Source organism: Talpa europaea (genome assembly GCF_964194135.1).
Source record: "Talpa europaea genome assembly, chromosome: 3".
Classification (NCBI taxonomy): Eukaryota; Metazoa; Chordata; class Mammalia; order Eulipotyphla; family Talpidae; genus Talpa; species Talpa europaea.
Window position 1 is genome coordinate 144,424,106 of NC_140069.1, and position 21,719 is coordinate 144,445,824.

The 21,719-nt window shown below is 37.7% G+C and overlaps 1 protein-coding gene across 1 annotated transcript; it reads left to right on the forward strand.

The window, feature by feature from the left end:
* Positions 1-3,699: 3,699 nt before the first annotated feature.
* On the forward strand, positions 3,700-20,012 carry LOC311168983 (uncharacterized protein; the record flags this gene model as incomplete). The annotated part of the gene is given in 4 exon segments (XM_084230686.1): positions 3,700-4,620; positions 11,136-11,996; positions 19,031-19,348; positions 19,350-20,012. Coding segments are annotated over 4 exon segments (2,763 nt in total).
* Positions 20,013-21,719: the final 1,707 nt, after the last annotated feature.

Sequence of the window (21,719 nt, forward strand, 5' to 3'; positions counted from 1 at the left end):
TTGTGGAGATAATTAAAGTGATCACTTCTCGGGTATATACTGACTTCCACGCCCATCAGAGAGTTTACATCCAATATGTACATCTGTTTATGTGTCCTTCATACCATAATAAAACCAGTTTACAAAAAAGGAATGATCTGCCTCTCCACAGGCCACATAGTCACATATGTCTAGTCATATAGACTTTTTAATCTCATTCTATTTTTTAAATTAATTTAGAGGTCAGTTTTGATCATTTTTTTTCTTTTATAAGAAAGCATACCCTTTCTCTGAAATTCAAATCTTATATCACAGAATTACATGTGATCATTTGTTTTCATTTCTTTTTTGATGGTGTCTGGAGAGGAATAGGCCAGCTTTCATTTTTTGGTAACTGGTCATAGGAGAACACCCCCCAGGAAGGGTTCCTCAGCATCCCTGCCCTCTGAGCTCTCCTCCAGTCTCACACAGTGAGTCTAGTGGCCCTGTGTGACCGCTCAGTATTTCTGAATGACCCATACAGACGTTATTGAGTTCACTATACAGCTCCTTCCAAATTACATTTACCGAGCCCTGTATTTCTACAGGAGTATACAATAATTTCTAGGATATTTATGTTGCTAGTTACTTCCACAAGCACAAGTTGAAGTCAAAATATGATTTAAACTTTAAATATCAGTCCTCCCTGGTGGCCTATGGGTTAAGTCTCAGCACTATCATCACTATCACCTGAGTTTGATCCCCAGCCAGGGAGCAGACCCACACATGGCACAGCAGACCTCTCCTGTCTCCCTGCTGCTCCCCTCAGCAGTGTATTTCAATAGATTTGTCTATTCTGCTGCCCACTCTGTCTCTGGTGAATCTTCTCACCCATCCCCCACACCTCTGTCCTGCACCCCAGATCATCTATGCAAAAAATAAATAAATAAATAGAAATAAAATATCCATCATCTTGAGTTTTTTCTCATACAACCTAGGAATATTTTAGTTTTGGAAGCAACAATTTTTGCTTATGAGGATAAATATGCAATCACATATGTATATTTTGTATTTGAGTGCTCTGTTATATATTAAAATATTCTTTAGCTTGTGGTGCCTGAAGAGTGAAGACATGTCTGTGTGGTGGGTGGTGTGGGACTTCAGCCGTCCAGAAGTCCAGATGTTGTTCATCTAGGAAACAGGAGTAACTGTTGTTTGCAGGAATGTACTAGTGAAGCCGTCTGGTCCTGTGCTTTTGTGCTGAATTCCTTTACTCATGATCAGTCTGTTAAGGTTTTCTTCTCCTGACTCAGTCCTGGGCTGTTGTATTTTTCTAAGAATTTTCCCATTTCCTCTAGATTGTCTGGTTTGTTGTCATATAACTGTGATCATGATCCTTTGTATTTCTGTAACATCTATTGGAACTTCTCTTCTGTAATTTCTGATTTTGTTTGTATTTCCTTTCCCTTTTTTTTTGTGTGTCTGGATAAGTTAATCTTTTTTTTAAAGTGCCTTTTTTTTAAAGATTTATTTATTTATTTATACAAGCACTGGGGATAGTGAGCGAATTCACCAGAGCCAGAGCGGGGAGCAGAGCAGGCAGAAGGACCGAAGTACACTGCTGAGGGGAGCAGTGGGCGGCAGGAGAGGTCTGCGCGCCATGTGGGACCCTCTCCTGTGGCCGGGGATCAAACTGGGGATCGAACCGGGGCTGTAGAGGCTTCGCAGCTCACCGCTCAACCGCTGTGCCACCAGGGGAGGCCCTGGATAAGTTAATCTTTATAAAGAACCAGCTCTTCATTTTGTTACCTTTTGGATTACTTTTAATCTCTGTTTTGTTGGTTACTGCTCTAACTTATTTCCTTCCCTCTGATGAATTTTCATTTGATTTTTCTTTGTTTCTTTTTAGTTCAGATAGGTATAAGCTTTGACCTCTTATTTGTGACACTTCTTGCTTCCTGAGGTAGGCCTGTATTGCTAGAAACTTCCTTTTTAGTATAGCTTTTGCTGCATCCTCCAGGTTCTTAAAAGTCATACCTTTATTTTTATTATATATTTTTTAAAGATTTATGTTTTATGCATACAAGAACTGGGGTACAGGCCATAGGTGTGGGGGGTGAGAGGATTCACCAGAGACAGTGTGGGGAGCAGAACTGGCAGATCTACTGATAAACTGCTGAGAGGAGCAGCGGGCAAGACAGGAGAGGTCTGCTGTGCCATGTGGGTAGCTCCCTGGCCGGGGATTGAACTGATGCTGCCATGGCTGCAGACAGCTTCATAGGCTGCGTCTTAACCCCTTGCGCCACCAGGGAGGCCCCCCATTCCTTTATTTTAATTTATCCCTTGATCCCTTGATTTTTATTTCACTTTTTATTTCCTCTTTGATCCAGTAGTTTGTTTCAGTGGCATGATGTTTATTCTCCAAAAATGTGTGGTTTCCCCCTTTCTTCTTTGGCTGATTTCTAGTTTCCTACCATTGTGGTCCCATAATAGGCTTGATAGGAATTCAATCTTCATCAATTTGTTAAGATTTGTGCCCCTTCATATGGTCTATTGCTGAGAAGGTTCTGTGAGCACTCGACAAGAATTTGTTTCTTCTGTTTGGAGGTGGAATGGTCTAATAAGTTCATTCTCACCCAATTTATCACTTAAGACCATTGCTTCCTTGGTGATTTTCTGTCTCAATGACTAGTCCATTGCTCTGTGGAGGGCATTAAAGTTCTTTACTATTATTGTCAATGTCTTCTTTTAGGTCCATTAACATTTGCTTTACATATTTTGGTGCTACTATATTGGCACATAAGATTGATGACTGTTTTGTCCAGCTATTGTATTTATTCCTTTATTATTATATAATATCCATCTTTGTTTCATGCTATCTATTTTTTTGGGTTTAAGTCTATATTTTCTGATGTATGTATAATAGTTCCTGCCTTTTAAAATTTTGCATTGACTTGGAGTAATAGTTTCCATCATTTCATGTTGATTCTGGGTATATTTTTATATCATGAGTTTCATACATGCAGAATAAATTTGGGATTTGCCTTTTAATCTATCTGACCACTCTGTGCCTTTTGATTGGTGATTTTAGTCCATTTGTATTAAATGTGATTACTGATATATGAAGACATGCTACTTCCATAGTTTTCTGGTTCTATCTACTTATTTACTTGTTAGTTTTTTTGTGGACTTTCTTCTCTTTGATTTACACAGGAGAGCTCCTGTCAACATTTTCTATGGGGGAGAAATAGTTTTGTCAAATTCCTTTAATGCTTATTCTACAGCATTTTGAATCTGTCATCCTTTTCTCTCAAGGTATATAAAATTTCTGCTGAGAAGTCTGATGAAAGCCTGATTGTTTTCTAAACTGTTCTCAAACTAGTAAGTCCTTGGAAAACCCAAACTGAAGATATTAGAGAAAACAATTGGACTGTACTCTACATAACATCAAAGTCATGGCAAGAAAGTCTGAGTCAATATTTTAGATTAGTTGAAAAATTTGATGATGTGTATATGGCATATTTCTTTATATTATTGATATTTGTATACAAGTTTAACTACTTCATAATTAATAGCTAAAAACGAAACAGCAAACATACATTGTGAAAAAATTTAGTGTAGTTGTGATAAGTTTACAAGTTACTTCTGAACTCCATTCAAGATAAATAACTCCAATATTCATTAATCTCCATCTCTGGCCTTTATATTACATTTCAGTCCTGGACAAACTATCATTAAGGAATGGGGGACAACCAATCATGGGTCCCAGAATTCATCTTGGTGGGATTCCAACTCAGTGCAGAAATTGAAGTGTTCCTCTTCTGTATCTTCTGTCTGTTGTATGTCTCCAACCTGCTAGCAAATGGCATGATCTTGGGGCTCATCTGGCTGGATGCCAGGCTGCACACCCCCATGTACTTCTTCCTCTCTCATCTGGCCGTCATTGACATCTCCTATTCTTCTAGCAGTTTGCCCAACATAATGGAGAACCTACTGAAACACAAAAAAACAATCTCCTTTGTTTCATGCACTATGCAAATGATTTTGTATTCTGCACTTGCTATTATAGAGTGTGCAATTTTGATGGTGATGTCCTATGACAGGTATGTGGCCATCTGCCATCCTCTCCACTACATGGTCATCATGAACTGGAGGTTGTGCACAGTCCTGACCAGCATCTCCTGGGCATATGGTTTTATCCTGGCTCTAGTAAATATAATTCTCTATCTAAGATTGCCCTACTGTAGGGTCCAGAAGGTAAACCACCTCTTTTGTGAAATCATAGCTGTCCTAAAAGTAGCCTGTGGGGACACTTGGCTCAATAAAATTGTTGTCCTTTCTGCTTGTGTGTTTATCATATTGGGGCCCCTTTCTTTGATGATGTTCTCCTACATACGCATCCTCTTGGCCATCTTGAAGATCAAGTCAAAAGAGGGTCGCAGAAAGGCCTTCTCCACCTGCTCCTCCCACCTCTGTGTGGTTGGCTTCTACTTTGGCATTGCCATGATGATGTACTTGGTCCCAGACAATGGCCACCGAGATGAACAGAAGAAAATCCTTTCCCTGTTTTATACCCTCTTCAATCCATTGCTGAACCCCCTTGTCTACAGTCTGAGGAATGCTCAAATGAAGGCTGCCTTCAACAAAGTAGTGCAGAAAAGGGGATCAATCTAAGAAGTGTAAACTTTCCAGTGTATGATTATCATGTTATTAAGTTGTACTCCCCAAATACATGAACATTTAATATGTTAATAATAAATAGATTCGGCAAAAGGAAATTCAAAGTCTTTAAAAATCTCACTGATTGATAATATATTTAACCAATTTTTAAATTGTATATAAAACACTATGTGAAAATATATATATATTTTTTTACTTTTTTTGTAAATTTGTTAAATGCGTATCTTGGAAAATCATTAGAATTTTGTATTTACATTTGCCTAGAATCTGTGAAAACACATTGGCTATAGACTTTGGAAAACTCCACTGACATGATGACAGAAATAGTGTGATTAAAGGTGAATATTTTAGATTTTGAAGGGAAATATTGAGTCACAGTTCTCAAGGTCCCATTGTCACAGATGAAACATTGACTTCATAGACTCAAAGTCCTGTCTGTTGATCACGAAAATAAAACAATTGTATGAAAAGTATATAGTCCATATTGTTAGGTATATTTTTGTAAACTTCACAAGGCTCACTAATACTGTTTATGGATATTATCTTTACTCATTTGCATCCAGTCTGCCCTAATCAGAGAAAGATACACCTTGGTTTGGGGGAATCTACCCCTTCAGAGTTTTGCAAAACAACTTCTAGAAAGTCACAGCCTATCATATGTATCTATGGGGACATCAGAGAACATGAATTAATAAAACTATTTAAAAGACTTGTACACTCCAATTTGTGACATCTCTCTCAGGTTCATACCCTTGAGATACTGAAAATCTGTGTGGACACACAATGATGCCAATATGTGACCTGACTTTTCCCTCAAGGGAAAAGCAGGCAGAATCTTCAATTCCCTCCAGAGAGAAGAGACAGCAATCTTTTTCTTCTAGTTTAGGAAGAAGAAGGGAGAAAGAGATGTCAAATTTTCCTTCTGGGAATTACCATTTTTAGTTGATTCTGAATAAAACTCTACTTCTTGAGCTATGATTTAGATCTTCATGATACATTGAAACACCATCATCAGTTGTAGAAAATGCTCCTCAACCAAGATGTCTCCTTAGATGCCTGCCACAGGGTCTTAGAACACATCCTTCCCCTCTGAAGAGTCTTTGTGAAAGGAGATTCCTGAGAAGTATCCAGTGTTGACATCTTGTTTGATTGTATTTTTTAATTGAGGTAATATTGTTTTACTTATTTCGAGGTGTATGATTTCGAGGTGCCATCTATTAACATAAAATAGATACATTTGCACATGAAGTAATTTTCAATCTAGGGAGTTGAAGTCGAGCAGGGTGGCTGCAGAAATCAAATGCTTTGTAAAGGGAATCACATTCCTTGTGAAATATACTGAATCTCCCCTGACTCAACTTCATGTACAGAGAAAGAGAATGAATCTCCAAATTTTAGCCCTGTCCCAGCTCTGGAAACTTCTGTCCCCTGATGTGGGTGGTGGTGTGTTTGGGGGTGGGAATTTCTGCTATTTTGGCAATTTTCTCATCAAATGTTTCAAATGTGTTGTTCGACAAGGACTCTGGAAGGAGGAGAAGCCTCATATGCAAGAAGTTCCTCTGGAGAAAGCTCTGAAATGGCCAAAAGAGCAAAGAATCTTATCACAGATAGAGTGACCTCAGTTACTAGAAACACAGATAGAGTGACCTCAGTTATTAGAAAGGAAAATTGTAGTAACCATGGCAGGGAAGTCTTCTCCTGTAGAAACATGTAAGAGATAAGATTGTCACATAGTTATTTCTTATTGAAACTTCCCTAGGCTGTCAGCACATCTTATTATTTGACACAGAAATTACTGCAATTGCTAGCCTTGGAAATTAACAATATTTAAAAATTGTCCTTCAACAGAGTAGGATAGAGTCAGTGTCTGTACTGCTGTCTAGAGTTGGAGAGAGCTCCCGGCTCCGGTTCCAGCCCCGCAGGGGAGAATGCCCCTTACTCACCCACCGACCTCTATTTCTGAACCGCTATTATTGTAGGGATTCTATTGGAAGGGGAAATTTTATTTAGGCTATCTTGACATTGTCTTCACTGTTTCTGTGCTGCATTACTTATGAGTTTTAATCTATTATTTTTGAAATACTTAAGTAGAATGAATATAATAGTAATGGAAAAGATAACAGCTTATTAATATATTAACTAATCCGAAAAAAGAGTTAATTATTCCCTTTTGCCTCTGTAATATAGATTTTATAGTTGTAGAAAAAGTGTTACCAACTTGACAGACATTTATATAAACCTTCATAATATATTCATGTTTATAGAACCTAGGACTGTTTTCAACTTTTTTTCTGACAGTCTTACTAAGGGGCCCCTGCCCTCCTAACTGAAGCCTCCCTTATGTGAATATTTTCAAAATGTCCCAAAGTGTTGTTCCATGTGCCTTTAAGGGTCTTTATTAGGTTATTATTTTACTTTCCAAGAAATTAATTAATCACCAAGGCAAAATCCCTAAAACACTTTCGTAAGCATCAACTCAAAGCAGGTGTAAGACTTTAATTCATTTTTGTGTTGCCATTTTTTCCAACTATGATATAGTCCATATCTTCATGCATATTCAGTAATATCTGAGAGAAACAACATATTTAATTACATGTATTACTTTGCATTTTATGCAAGGAAGCAGTATTCAGAAATAAATTCTGATTGTGAAATTTTCTTAGCAAAGTGTGATTCACATGTTGGTCAGTGATAGATCCTAATTTTACAATATGTTTATGGAAGGTGAGCCTGTAGAGAAGCTTAAATTCAATAACTTCAGCTTGTAAGTTCAGGTGTGCTGTGTTGCTATCTCTGCCAGCTTACAATAGGAGATATTTGAAAATCTTGTGGACACTGTGAAATGCTAACTTGACTCTATCCACATCTGTCTTTATATATATATATATATTTATATTTGGAATTTATTATTCACACTTAGCACACCCTCCTTGAGTGCCTTGTTTCACCTAGAAATTCAGTGACTGTCGTAGAGACACAGAATCCATCCCTTGACCTGTATAACCACTGAATCATCTCTGTTCAAAGAATGGATCTTTGGTGTCAAATCCCAGCTTGTATTTTATTTTATCATGGGGATTAGTTAGATCTTTGTAGTTTGTAAGTCCTTTTACTGTTTTGTTGTCCATCCTTATTCATTAATTCATGCCTGACAGGCCTCCTCATGTTTATCTATTCTAGGGAGAGTAGAAAAAGACCCCTTTGGTGACAGGAAGCTGTGAGAAGACAGAGCTGGTTATGAGTGATTATGTGAGGATGTCCTGGTGTGTATTACCCCCAGGCTCATTGGGTCATATGATTAAATATATGACAGTTTTTTATATGTCAGCTTTCCTAATATTAAAGGAAAATATTAAAGTCTTTTAATGGTGCTTAGAGAGGAACAAACAGGCTGTCAGTTTCTTTTGTGTTATCTGTGGACATGCAGGGATGCCCCCAGGGAGGAGACCTCAGTGTCCTGCCCTCCGAGACTTCCTCCTTTCAGGCTCACACAGTGAGACTAGTAACTCTGCACAGTGTGACCACACTTGTATTTTTAGGGATGCTTATGCATTTTTGAACTTCAGAAGCTTCTTTTACCAAGCCTGATATTTTCATAGGGTTAAACAATAAATTTCACAACATTTATTTGCAAATTACTTTATAATCATGAAAGAATCTCAAGACCTATGAATTAATCTATATCCATCATCCCCTTAAAGGAATGACCTCCTATTATCTTGGTAGTTGTTATCTCTAAAACTTGTATTGGCCTTGTGGGTAAAAGTCATGTCAAATGCAACATTTTGTATCTCAGAGCTGTTGTGTTGAAAATATAAATATTCTTTAGTGTAACAACTGTATGTGCAAAGGTCTCCCTGGAATGGTTGGTGTAATCCTTCATCATTCTACATGTTGTTCACTTAGGAAACAGAAATAGCTCTGTGGCCACTAACTGGAATTAAGTAGTAAGGGTGGGATAGCGATTTGTATATGGAATCATTTGTATCTGGAAGCAAAAAAATACAGGTAAACTTCCTATAAAGTTGTAGTCAGTTCCTTAGACTAGCGGGTAGATAACTCAAGCTTGTAAGTGCCCTGGGATTTGAAATGTAAATCAGAAACTACTTACATTATAGTCAGTTTATACCTAAGTGTGTGAGCTCACTTTCCATTAAGTGGTATTGGATATGAAGCAGTGGTCACAATAAGCTGGAAGGAGCACATTTTACACCAGGTTTGACTAAAGAATGTTAAAACATGGAATCAGAATGCTAGAAACTGAGGTTATACAGCCTTGATTGTTGAATTGGGGACTCTTACCCACCAGGTGACATACTACAGTTACAACGTGGTTGTATTTTTTCTTGTTTACTGTTAAGAAGAGAGAAAAGATGCTAAAGTTGAGAATGATGATGCTGATGGCAGTGATGACAGAGGAGGAGAAATAGAAAGATGAAAAATACAGAGAATTGACTGAGCTATACCATTTAGGAATTTACTTTAATAATCAAAATTACAGAAAAATAAATGCACTACACTTAATCACTTTAGCATTATAATAAAATGTCATACAAGCCAGTGGAAAGTAATGGACCAAATCAATAAAAGTTAGTATGCAAATTAATAGTATGCACCAATTGAAGCATGTCAGGGAAATATTTTGATATGGAAAATGTAGATGTGATTCTAAATAAAAATACTATTCATAAAATTTTTAATAATCTATCTGAAAATATCAGTAAATATATAGTGAAAACTATATGGGCAGATTGACCATCATCACCATCAGTCATGGAAATCAGTTATGTACACTATATTGTGTAATATAATATTATCTTTATAGGCCTTTATTGAATTTCATGTCTTCCAAGATAGTTTTGAAAACTTAATGGAAATATCTCATATGAGGTCTATGCCACGTTATCCAGACATTCAACAAGATTAGTGAAATCATAATTTGTAAATTTAAAATGTAAAATAATCTCTTATAGATAGATATAAAGAGAACAATAACATATTTGAATAAGGTAATTTATAAGAATCTGGAGTTATAAATATATATTTTCCTTAAAATAAACTACTATATAATATCAAAGATATATGCTGATACTAATGTTAATTTTGTAAAATAGATTTGTCTCTCCAAAAGATGTCAGTAATGATACATTAGGATTAAAGAATCTTAAGAATCCACTATCCCTTCAACAATTTGTACACCAAATTATATATTCTCCCTACTAAATTATATTTTTAAAAGATTTATTTATGCATACAAGAACTGGGGTACAGGCCAGAGGTGCAGAGGAAGTATGAGAGGATTCACCAGAGACAGAGTGGGGAGCAGAACAGGCAGACTGACTGAAATACACTGCTGAGGGGAGCAGTGGCAAGACAGGAGAGGTCTGCTGTGCCATGTGGTCAGCTCCCTGACCGCCAGGGATCTAACTCGTGCTGCAGAGGCTGCGGATAGCTTCACAGTGCTATCTTAACCCCTTGTGCCACCAAGGAGCCCCTAGATTATATTTGAAACCTTAAAACAATAATGATTAAAAAATAAATTATTAAACATCTTGTTAAATATGATTGCTTTGAAAATATGATTCACCATTAAAAAGAATTAGACCTTTTAGTGCAGTAACTGATTCCATGACCTGGGTAAGCACAAGGTTGGCACAGAACAAGTCTTTTAAGTAGCGGTAGGGAAGTGCTAAATAGTGTGGATAAATGATTTTATATGTAGACCTGCGGAGAAAACACATGGGCCAACTAATTTATATTAATCTTGCCAGTAGTGGGACAAATTAATATTATCTTGGTATTAACGATGGGAATTTCATTTACATTTACTTTATTGGGTCAAAAATTTCTACCATGAACTACCACATGGATAATCAATGAAAGATTTAAAATGGGAGCTATTTCATAAACAAATACTGTGTCCATTCAAAAATATCATGGTTCATGCAGTGAAATCCTGGGTAATTTTCTCAGATTAGAAAAGAAAATTTGACATTAGGTAATAACTTGGATCAACTTAAGGTATTTAGTAGTGAATCATGTTTATGTTAAATTTCCTGAGTTGTGCTAATTATACTGAAACTAGAGTAAATAATTGTTCTTTAAAAATAAGAGAGGGGGGCCTCCCCGGTGGCGCTGCGGTTGAGCGCTGGGTTGCGAAGCTGCCTGTGGCCTCTGCGGCGCCTGTTCGATCCCCAGCTGCTCCCCGGCCACCGGAGGAGGGTCCCACATGGCGCGCAGACCTCTCCTGTCGCCTGCTGCTCCCCTCAGCAGCGTACTTCGGTCCTTCTGCCTGTTCTGCTCCCCGCTCTGGCTCTGGTGAATTCTCTCACCCTCCCGTGCTTCTGACTGTACCCAGTGCATGTATAAATAAATAAATAAATCTTAAAAAAAAAAAGGCAAAGAAATGCTGGGAAAATAGTAAAGTGCAGATAAGCATGTATGTTTACTGTGAGCTCATTTTAAGACAAATAACTCTAGTTTTTATTGCCTTCCAGCTCTGGTCATTGCATTGCATTTCAATCTCAGACAAACTGTCCATAAGGATGGGGGTTAATAAGTCTTGGTTCCCGGAATTCATCCTGGTGGGATTCCACCTCAGTGTGGAGAAGGAAATTCTCCTCTTCTGTGTCTTCTCCGTGCTGTATGTCTCCAACCTGCTGGCAAATAGCATGATCTTGGGGCTCATCTGGCTGGATGTCAGACTGCACACCCCCATGTACTTCTTCCTCTCTCACCTGGCCATCATTGACATGTCCTATGCCACTGGCAATTTGCCCAATATATTTAAAAACCTAGTGAAACACACAAAAACAATCTCCTATGCTTCATGTGCTGCACAGTTGTTTCTGTATTTGGCTTTTGCTTGTACAGAGGCCATGATTTTGGTGGTGATGTCCTATGACAGGTACGTGGCCATCTGCCATCCTCTCCACTACACGGTCATCATGACCTGGAGACTGTGTACGGTCCTGGTCATCACCTCCTGGATATGTGGCTTTTTACTGGCCTTAGGAAATCTACTTCTGTTTCTGAGAGTGCCCTTCTGTGGGTTGCAGGAGGTGAACCACATTTTCTGTGAAATCCTAGCTCTCCTCAAAGTGGCCTGTGGTGACACTTGGATTAACAAACTTTTTGTCCTTTCTTCTGGAGCATTTATCCTAGTGGGACCCCTGTCCTTGATGCTGTTCTCCTACATGCGCATCGTCTTGGCCATCCTGAAGATCAAGTCTAAGGAGGGCCGCAGAAAGGCCTTCTCCACCTGCTCCTCCCACCTCTGTGTGGTTGGGTTCTACTTTGGCATTGCCATGATGATTTACTTGGTCCCAGACGATGGTCACCGGGATGAGCAGAAGAAAGTACTTACACTGTTTTATGCTGTCTTTAACCCACTGTTGAACCCCCTAATCTACAGTCTGAGGAATGCTCAAATGAAGGCTGCCTTCAACAGAGCAGTGCAGAAGCAGAGGACATCATGAAGGAAGGTGGAATTGTATGCAGTTGGAAGTGCTCACATATGGACTTGCTGGTGTAATTCAACTCAAGGTGAAAGAGCATACATTGGAGAAAGAAAAGTCTCTTCAAATGGTTTTGGGGAAGAAACTGGACAGTTTTATTCCCAACAGATTGAACCTAGACCACTATCTCATACCATACAGGAAACTCAAATGGATTAAAGACTTTGAAGGAAGCCATAAAATATATAAAAGAAAACATTCATAGGTAAACGTACATAGGCATTGACTTCAAGGATGTCTTTGGGGACACAACACCAAGGGCAAAAGAAATAAAAATAATTTTAACTAGGAGTGGAATTTCTGGATCATGTGGTAGATTTTTTTTAATATCTTGTGAAATCTACATAGGTGCTGGGCAAATCTACATTCCCACCAATAGCATACAAAGATTCCATTTTCTCAATAGTCCTGCCATCATTTGTTGTTTCTGTGTTTTTTTTTTAATATAGCCCATTCTCCCAGGTATATGGTGGCTTATCAATTTCCTTTTGATTATATTCCCCTTGTGCTGAGTGATGTTAAGCATTTTTTAAGGGGGCTGTGTCTTCTGTGGAAAATTGTCTTTTCAACTTTTTGCCCATCCCATGCCTAGGTACTTCATGGAAGAACACAAAGTCAGTGGTTCAAAGGGATATATGCCCTCCCCTGCTCATTCTGGCACTCTTTATTATAGCCGTGCTAGGGAAACAACCTAAATGCCATTGACTAGCAGTTTTTAAGAAGGTGTGTATGGATGTGCAGTGGGTACCTCTCAACCATCAAAGAGATGACCACTTGCCACTTGTGACAAGAAGCTGAAACTTGAGGAGGGCAATGCTGAGTAAGATAAGTCAGAAGGGAAAAGTAAATATTAGATTATTTCATTCGTTTGTAGAATATGGAGGAAAAATCAGAGGGAGTAACAAAAATAAGCGAACTCAGACCCTAGGAATATGAGCGTAGCCATCCATGGGAGATACTGCAGGATCCAAAAAGGGTGGAGGCAGTGGATTATGATGGGGAACTCTGGGTGCTTTGATGGTGGACATGGTGCGGTAATATGAAGAGTTGTGAACCTGACCCTCCAAGTCATGGCAGTGTTATCATCCAAAGTTGCCTCAATAAAAAGTAACAAGATTTTTTTTAAAAGATTTATTTATTTACTTATTTATACAAGCACTGGGTACAGTCAGAAGTGTGGAAGGGTGAGAGAATTCACCAGAGCCAGAGCGGGGAGCAGAACAGGCAGAAGGACTGAAGTATACTGCTGAGGGGAGCAGCGGGCAGCAGGAGAGGTCTGCGCACCATGTGGGACCCTCAGCCGGCAGCCGGGGATTGAACCAGTGCTGCAGAGGCTGCTTGTGGGCAGCTTCACAACCCAGTGCTCGACAGCTGCACCACCGGGGAGGCCCAGTAACAGGATTTTTTAAAATGTCAACACACTGACAGTAAAGAAGGAAAGAAACTGTGTGAATTGCTGCATGTATCACTCTGTAGCCTTCATTTCACAGTGTAAACAGGTATCAAATCATTACATTGTGCACCTCAAATATATAAATATTATTATGTGTCAGTAATACCTAAATAAAGCTGAAAGAGAGGAAATTAATATGGCACTTGAAAACATTTACTGATCAATTTGACAGAAGTATCTCATGTGGATAATATATGTTTTATGGTATTTAAAGTAGCTGTAGTCTCTAGGGCAAAAAAGCGAAAAACTAGTCCTGTTTTATATTTTTTGTAAAAAATCATAAATCTGTTTCTTGATCAATAGGTTTTTGCTTTTACATCTGCATCCGATCTGTTAAAATATTCCATAGCTGTAGACTTACGGTATTCCCCACTCATCTAATGGCAGGATAAATGTGATTAAAAATTAGTATTTTAGATTTAAAGAAAATTATTGAACTCCCAGTCACCTTCAAAAGTTCTCAAGAGGTCCATTATCACAGATGAAGCAATATTAACTTCATATACTCAAAATCCATTCTGCATATCACTGAAATTATAATTATTATTTAAAATATATAGTCCTAATCAAGCCATTGAAGTATTTCCTAAACATTTTAAGGGCTCATGAGTAGCTGTTTGTATATTGCAATCCTTGCTATTTCCATCTATCAGCCCTGCTTCTTCTTCCATCATGGATCACCTTGGAGAGAGAGACTCTTTATCAGGTTTGCCTTAGCAGCTTCCATGGGAACCTTCTCTAACCTTCTACAAGTCACAGCCTCATAATATCCATGAGGTTCATAAAGAGGCATGTATTTAGAACAGCAGTAATTTAAAGATTTGTACACTCCAATTTGTGATGTCTCTCTAGGGTTTATAACCCTTGAGATTTTTGAAAGTCTCTGTGGACCATGTGTGATGTTAATATGTGATTTGACTTTTGCCTAGAATGTTCCTCAAGGGAAAAGCATAGAGACTCTTTGCTCACCTCCAGGGAGAGGAGACAGGGATGTTTTTCTCTTACTTTATGAAGAAGAAGGTAGAAAGAATCATGTCATGTCAAATTTTCCTTCTGGGAATTGTAATTTTTAGTTGATTCTAAATAAACTTTACTCCTTGAGGTATAATTTAAAACTCTATGATATGTAGAAAAACCATCATCAATTGTAGCAAATGCTCCTCAACTGAGATTTCTCCTCAGATCCCTGCCACAAGGACATAGAACACGTCCTTTCTTTGCCTCCGAAGTTTCTTCTCTTGGTGAAAGGAGATTCCTGAGGAGTATCCAGTGCTGACATCTTGTTTTATTGTATTTTTTATTGAGGTAATACTGTTTTACTCCATTGTTTGTGATTCAGAGGTGCCATCTCCTAATGTAAAATAGATATATTTGCATATGAGATGATTTTCAATCTAGTGAGATGAAGTAGAGCCAGGTGGCTGCAGAAACCAACATGCCTTTGTAGAGAGAGACACATACAGATCTCCCCTGATAAGACTGTGTACAGATAAATGGAATAAATGCCCAGATTTCACCCCTAACCCAGCTCTGTAAACTTCTGTCCCCTGAAATATTTGTGTTATGGTGGGGGAGTGTTTCCAATTTTTTGGCAGTTTTCTCATCATCATCTCCCAGTGTGGTTGAGGGTTGGTCATTCAAATTCCATTGTATTGTTGGTGAAGGAACCCAGAAGGATGAGAAGCCTCATGTGCAAGCATTTCCTCTGGAGAAGGCTCTGAAATGGCCAAAGGAATCCAGGAACCTTATAGTGCCTACCCCAGATCATATGTTACTAGAGAAACCTTATACTAGAAAGGAAAATTCTGTTAACTGTAACAGGGAAATCTCCTTGTAAAAACAGTGTAAGAGGTAAGATTGTCACATAGTTATTTCTTTTTGAAACTGTACCCTCAGTTGATGCCTCCCTTAAGCTGATATTTTGAAAATATTGAAAAGTGGCTTTGCATTTGCCTTCAAGTGTGCTGATAGGTTATTGTTTTACTTTCCAACTAAGGAATTTATCCAAAGCAATTTCCCGCAAACTCCCTCATAGCATCTCTTCAAAACAGGTGTAAGACATTAGTTCATTTTTTTGTTGCCATTTTCTCCTCAGATATAATATAGTCAAAATCTTCAAACATATTTTGTTATAACCTAAAGAAATGTCATATTTGAATTACTGTATTAGTCATCATTTTCTGAAAGTCATTCAGTGATTAAATTCTAATTGTGAACTATTTTGCTACTAAACTATAATTCATACCCATAAACAATAGATAGAAACTGGTGATAGAAGATATTTATGGAGCATGTGCCTGTAGAAAAGCTTAAATTCATAAAAGTGGAATAATTATAGGAGCTTGTAAGGTCAGGTGTGCTGTGTTGCTATGTCTGCCATGTTATGATGGGAAATATTTGAAAATCTTGTGGACACTGAAATACCAACGTGACTCTATCCATAGGTGTCTGTATTTGTATGTGCATATCTGTATTTATATTTAGAATTTATTATTCACCCAGTAGCACATGCTCCTTAAGTGCCTTGTTTAATCTAGAACCTCAGTGGCTGTCATAGAGATATAACATCCATCACAGGACCTCTATAGCCACTCAGAGGAGTCATCTTAGTTCAAAGAATGTACCTGAAAACCTATGAATGAATCTATACCTGTCATCTCTTCAAGGGATTGACTTCTTATTATTTGGGAATTTGTAGCTCTGTAGAACTCGTATTGGTCCTTTGGGTAAAAGTTATGTCTGATATGCAACATTTTGTATTTTAGAGCTGTGGTGTTGAAAGTATAGACTATTCTTTAGCGTGTAACTACTGTATGTGCAATGAGGTCTCCCTGGAATGTTTGCTGTCACCCTTACATCATCCTAGGTGTTATTCACCTGGGATGAACAGAAATAACTCTGGGGCCACAAACTGGAATTGAGGAAAAAATAATAGATTTTATGCAAAGTGAAAATTGATGTCTTTTGGTCTTCATTTATGTGTGAAAGTGTGTCTATGAGGAAATCCTGAATAGTGGGGTAGGAACCGCCACTTCTACAAGAATCATGTGGAAATAGGCAGTAAAAAGTACAGGAATCACTCCATAAAGTTGTACTCAGCTCCTTTTATCTAGAGGGTAACTAACTCAAGCTTGTTAGCACACAGAGATTTGATGTGTAAAGAGGAACTACTTACATTATAATCAGTGTATACTTAACCTTTGTGAAGTCACTTTCCATTAAGTATTGTTCTTTCTTTGTATTTGACAGGAAGCAGTGGTAACAATGAACTGAAAGTGGTACATTTTAAACCAACTTTGACTAAATAATGTTAAAACATGGCAGTCAGGGGCCTTCCCTGGTGGCGCAGCAGTTGAGCGCTGGGCTTTGAGGCTGCCCGCAGCCTGTGCAATGCGGGTTCATTCCCAGGCCACAGGCGAGGGTCCCACAAAAACAAACAAACAAACAAACAACAACAACAAAAAACATGGCAGTCAGAATAATAGAACAGAGAGGCTGAAGTGGGAAGCTCCATAGGAAGATGAGCTTCAGGTTATACAGCCAGATTGGTAAATTGATTGGTAAATTGGAGACTCTTTCTTACGAGGTGATACATTATAGTTACATCGTGTCTGGGATTTTGCTAGTTTGCTTTTATCAAGTGAGAAACCATGATGTGATTGAGAATGATGAGGTGATGGAGGTGGTGATGGAGCAAGAAGGAATATAGAAAGAAAATAATACATAGAATTGACTGAAATATACTGTCTGGGAATTTACTTTAATAATAAAAGTTACACAAAAATACATTACATTTAATCACTTGCTTTATATGGCATACTATCAAGGTGGAAGGGAATATACTAACTCAGCAAAAAGTTTGTATGAAAATGAACAGTATGCACCACTTAAAACACAGGTCAGGGAAAATAATATAAAAAATGTACATGTGATTCTAAAGGTAACAAATAAAATGATACTAAAACAAATAAAATAATCATAAAATTTTACTTATGTATATTATGAAAATATCAGTATACAGCATAGACTGAACACTTGACAATTGTCTCCATCAGTCATAGGGAAATCATTTATACACAGTAAATTGTATGATATGTCTGTATCGGTTTTTGTTGAATTTTATGTTTTCCAGGATATTTTTGAAACCCAACATTAAAATCTCATATGAGGTATGTGCCACTTTATGCACACACTGAACAAGATCGGTGAAATGATCATGTATAAATTTAAAATGTAAAAGAATCTCTTATATGTAAATATAGGGAGTATAATAGCACATTTAAAGAAGATAATTCATAAGAAGCTGGAATATAAATGAACATGTGCCTTAAGGTAAACTAATGTATAATATTAAAACATAGGCTGATACTAATGTTAATTTGGTAACATTAATTTCCAAGTGTTAATTTTGGTTAATGTTAATTCAGTAAATTAGATTTGTCTCTCCAAAAGATGGGGTATAGATGCAGTAGGATTAAAGAATCTTAAGAATCAACTATCCCTTTAACAATCTGTACACCCAATTATATATTCTCTCTATTAAATGATGATATTTGAACAATGATAACCATCTTGATAAAATATACATAATTAAACTTCTTGGTATGTGTGATAATTGCTTTGAAAATATGATTCACCACTAAAGAAAATTAGACCATTTGATGGGGTAACTAATTCCATGGTGATTTGGGTGAGTACAAGGTTGAAAGAAACAAATTTTTAAGGTAGATACAGGAAAGTAATGATACTAAATAGTGTGGATAAATGATTTTGTAATGTAGATCTGTGGAGAAAAACATTAGTTGACTAATCCATATTATCCTTGAGAACCGCTGGACAAAGTTACATTAGTGTTAATGAAGGGAACTAAAGTCACATTTATTTTATTGAGTACAACATGGATAATCAATGGCAAACATAAATGGGAGCTATTGTATAAAAAAAGGTTGTGAACCATTCAGTATTATCATGGTTCAGGGCTAATGTGATGTGAGATTATAAAATGGGCAAAGGGTAACAAACTAATATTTTTACCATAGTGAATTGTGTTGATATTACAATTTATGTAATCATACTGAGAATTAAATAGTGAATAGAATTGTTTTTCAAAAAACAAGAGGGATAAACTGTCATTATTTCAGCAGTTATGTGGTTCAATAAATATAAGATATATGTGTATACAAACACAGATACACTTATGGGAAAAGAAATGAAAAAAGAAATGTTAATAAATAATACGGTGAAATGCATTAATGCAATGTTTGTAGTTCTTAATTTTTATCTGAAAAACTAATCACATCATAATAAAATGGAAAAAAACACCAAAAATCAAAGAAAAACTGGGGAATTAGTCAAATATAGATAATCCTGTATGCTTTCTGTGAGCTTATTTCAAGATAAATAATGCCACCTTTACCTCCAGCTCTGGCTTTTCTATCAAGTTTCAGTCTTGGACCAACTATCATTAAGGATGGGGGACAACCAGTCAGGGGACCCAGAACTCATCCTGGTGAGATTCCCACTCAGTGCAGACATGGAAGTGCTTCTCTGCTGTGTCTTCTCCCTGTTGTATGTCTCCAACCTGCTGGCAAATGGCATGATCTTGGGGCTCATCTGGCTGGACGTTAGGCTGCACACCCCCATGTACTTCTTCCTCTCTCATCTGGCCATCATTGACATCTCCTATGCCTCCAGCAATTTGCCCAAATTACTGGAAAACCTAGTGAAACACAAAAAAAATGATCTCCTATGTTTCTTGTGCTGCACAATTGTTTTTTTATTTGGGTTTTGCCTGCACAGAGTGCCTGATTTTGGTGGTGATGTCCTATGACAGGTACGTGGCCATCTGCCATCCTCTCCACTATACGGTGATCATGACCTGGAGACTGTGCACGGTGCTGGCCATCACTTCCTGGGCTTGTGGTTTTTCTGTTGCCTTAGGAGATCTGATTCTCTTTTTGAGAGTGCCCTACTGTGGATTCCCAGAGGTGAACCACATCTTCTGTGAAATAATAGCTGTCCTCAAAGTGGCCTGTGGGGACACCTGGATCAACAAATTTTTTATCCTTTCTTGTGGTGCTTTTATCTTAGTGGGGCCCCTTTCCTTGATGCTGGTCTCCTACATGCGCATCGTCTTGACCATCCTGAAGATCAAGTCAAAGGAGGGCCGCAGAAAGGCCTTCTCCACCTGCTCCTCCCACCCCTGTGTGGTTGGGTTCTACTTTGGCATTGCCATGATTATTTACATGGTCCCCGATGATGGTCACTGGGATGAGCAGAAAAAAGTTCTCACTCTGTTTTATATCTTCTTCAACCCATTGTTGAACTCCCTCATCTACAGTCTGAGGAATGCTCAAATGAAGGCTGCATTCAACAGAGCAGTGCAGAAGCAGAGGACATCATGAAGGAAGGTGGAATTGTATGCAGTTGGTAGTGCTCACATATGGACTTGCTGGTATAATGCAACTCAAGATGAAAGAGAAAGAAAAGTCTCTTCAGCGGTGTTGGGGAATATAGACAGTTTCATTCCCAGCAGATTGAACCTTTACCACTATCTCATACCATAAGGAAACTCAAATGGGTTAAAATCTTTGAAGGAAGATCTGAAGCCATAAAATATATAAAAGAAAACATACATAGGTAAACGTACATAGGCATTGACTTCAAGGATGTCTTTGGGGACACAACACCAAGGGCAAAAGAAATAAAAATAATTTTAGCTAGGAGCAAAATTTCTGGATCATGTGGTAGATCTATTTTTAGTATCTTGTGAAACCTACTTACTCTCTTCCATAGGTGCTCGACCGATCTACATTCCCACCAACAGTGTACAAAGATCCCATTTTCTCAACAGTCCTGCCAACATTTGTTGTTTCTGTGTTTTTGAATATATGCCATTCACACAGGTATAATTGGCTTATCATTGTCCTTTTGATTGTATTCCCCTTGCGCTGAGTGATGTTGAGCATTTTCTAAGGTGGCTTTTGTCACTTGTGTCTTCTGTGGAAAATTGTCTTTGCATCTTTTTTCCCATCCCATGCCTAGGTACTTTGTGGACACAAAATCATTGTTTCAAAGGGATATATGCCCTCCCCTGCTCATTAGAGCCCTCCTTATTCAAGCCGTGCTATGGAAAGAATTTAAATGCCCATTGACTGAGCAGTTTTAAAGAAAATGTGTATAGATGTGCATTGGGTACCAGTCAGCTATCAAAGCAGATGACCACTTGCCACTTGTGACAAGAGGACGAAATTGGGTAATGCTGAGTAAGATAAGTCAGAAGGGAAAGGAAAATACTAGATGATGTCACTCAGATGTAGAATATGGAGGGAAAATAGAGGGAGTAACAGAAATAAGCCAAACAGACACTAGGAATCTGAGCATAGAATTGAGGCCATCAGAGGGAGATAGTGGAGGATGCAAAAGGGGGAGAGGCAGTAAATTATGATGGAGGATTGTGGGTGCTTTAATGGTACACATGGTGCAGTAACATGAAGAGGTATGAACCTGAACCTTCAAGTCATGGCAGTGTTATCAACCAAAGTTGCTTCAGTAAAAAGTAATAGGATTTTTAAAAATGTCAACATGCTGGCAGTAAAAAGGGAAACAATCCATGTGGAATGTTGGATGTGTAACTCTTTGGCCATCATTTCACAGTGTAAACAGGTATCAAATCATTTCATTGTGCACCTCAAATATATAAACATTGTTACGTGTCCATCATACCTAAATAAAGCTGAAAGAGAGGAAATTAAAATGGCACTTGAAAACATTTACTGATCCATTTGAAGGAAGTATCTCATATGGATAATATATTTTTATGGTGTTTAAAATAGCTGTAGTCTCTAGGACAAAAAAGTGAAAAACTAGTCCTGTTTTATATTTTTGTAAAAAAAAATCAGGAAACTGTATCTTGGACAATAGGTTTTTGCTTTTACATTTGCATCCAATCTGTTAATATATCCCATAGCTGCAGACTTAGTCATTCCAGACTCATCTAATGGCAGGATAAATGTGATTAAAAATTAGTATTTTAGATTTAAAGAAAATTTTTGACCTCCCAGTCACCTTCAAAAGTTCTCAAGAGGTCCGTTATCACAGATGAAGCAATA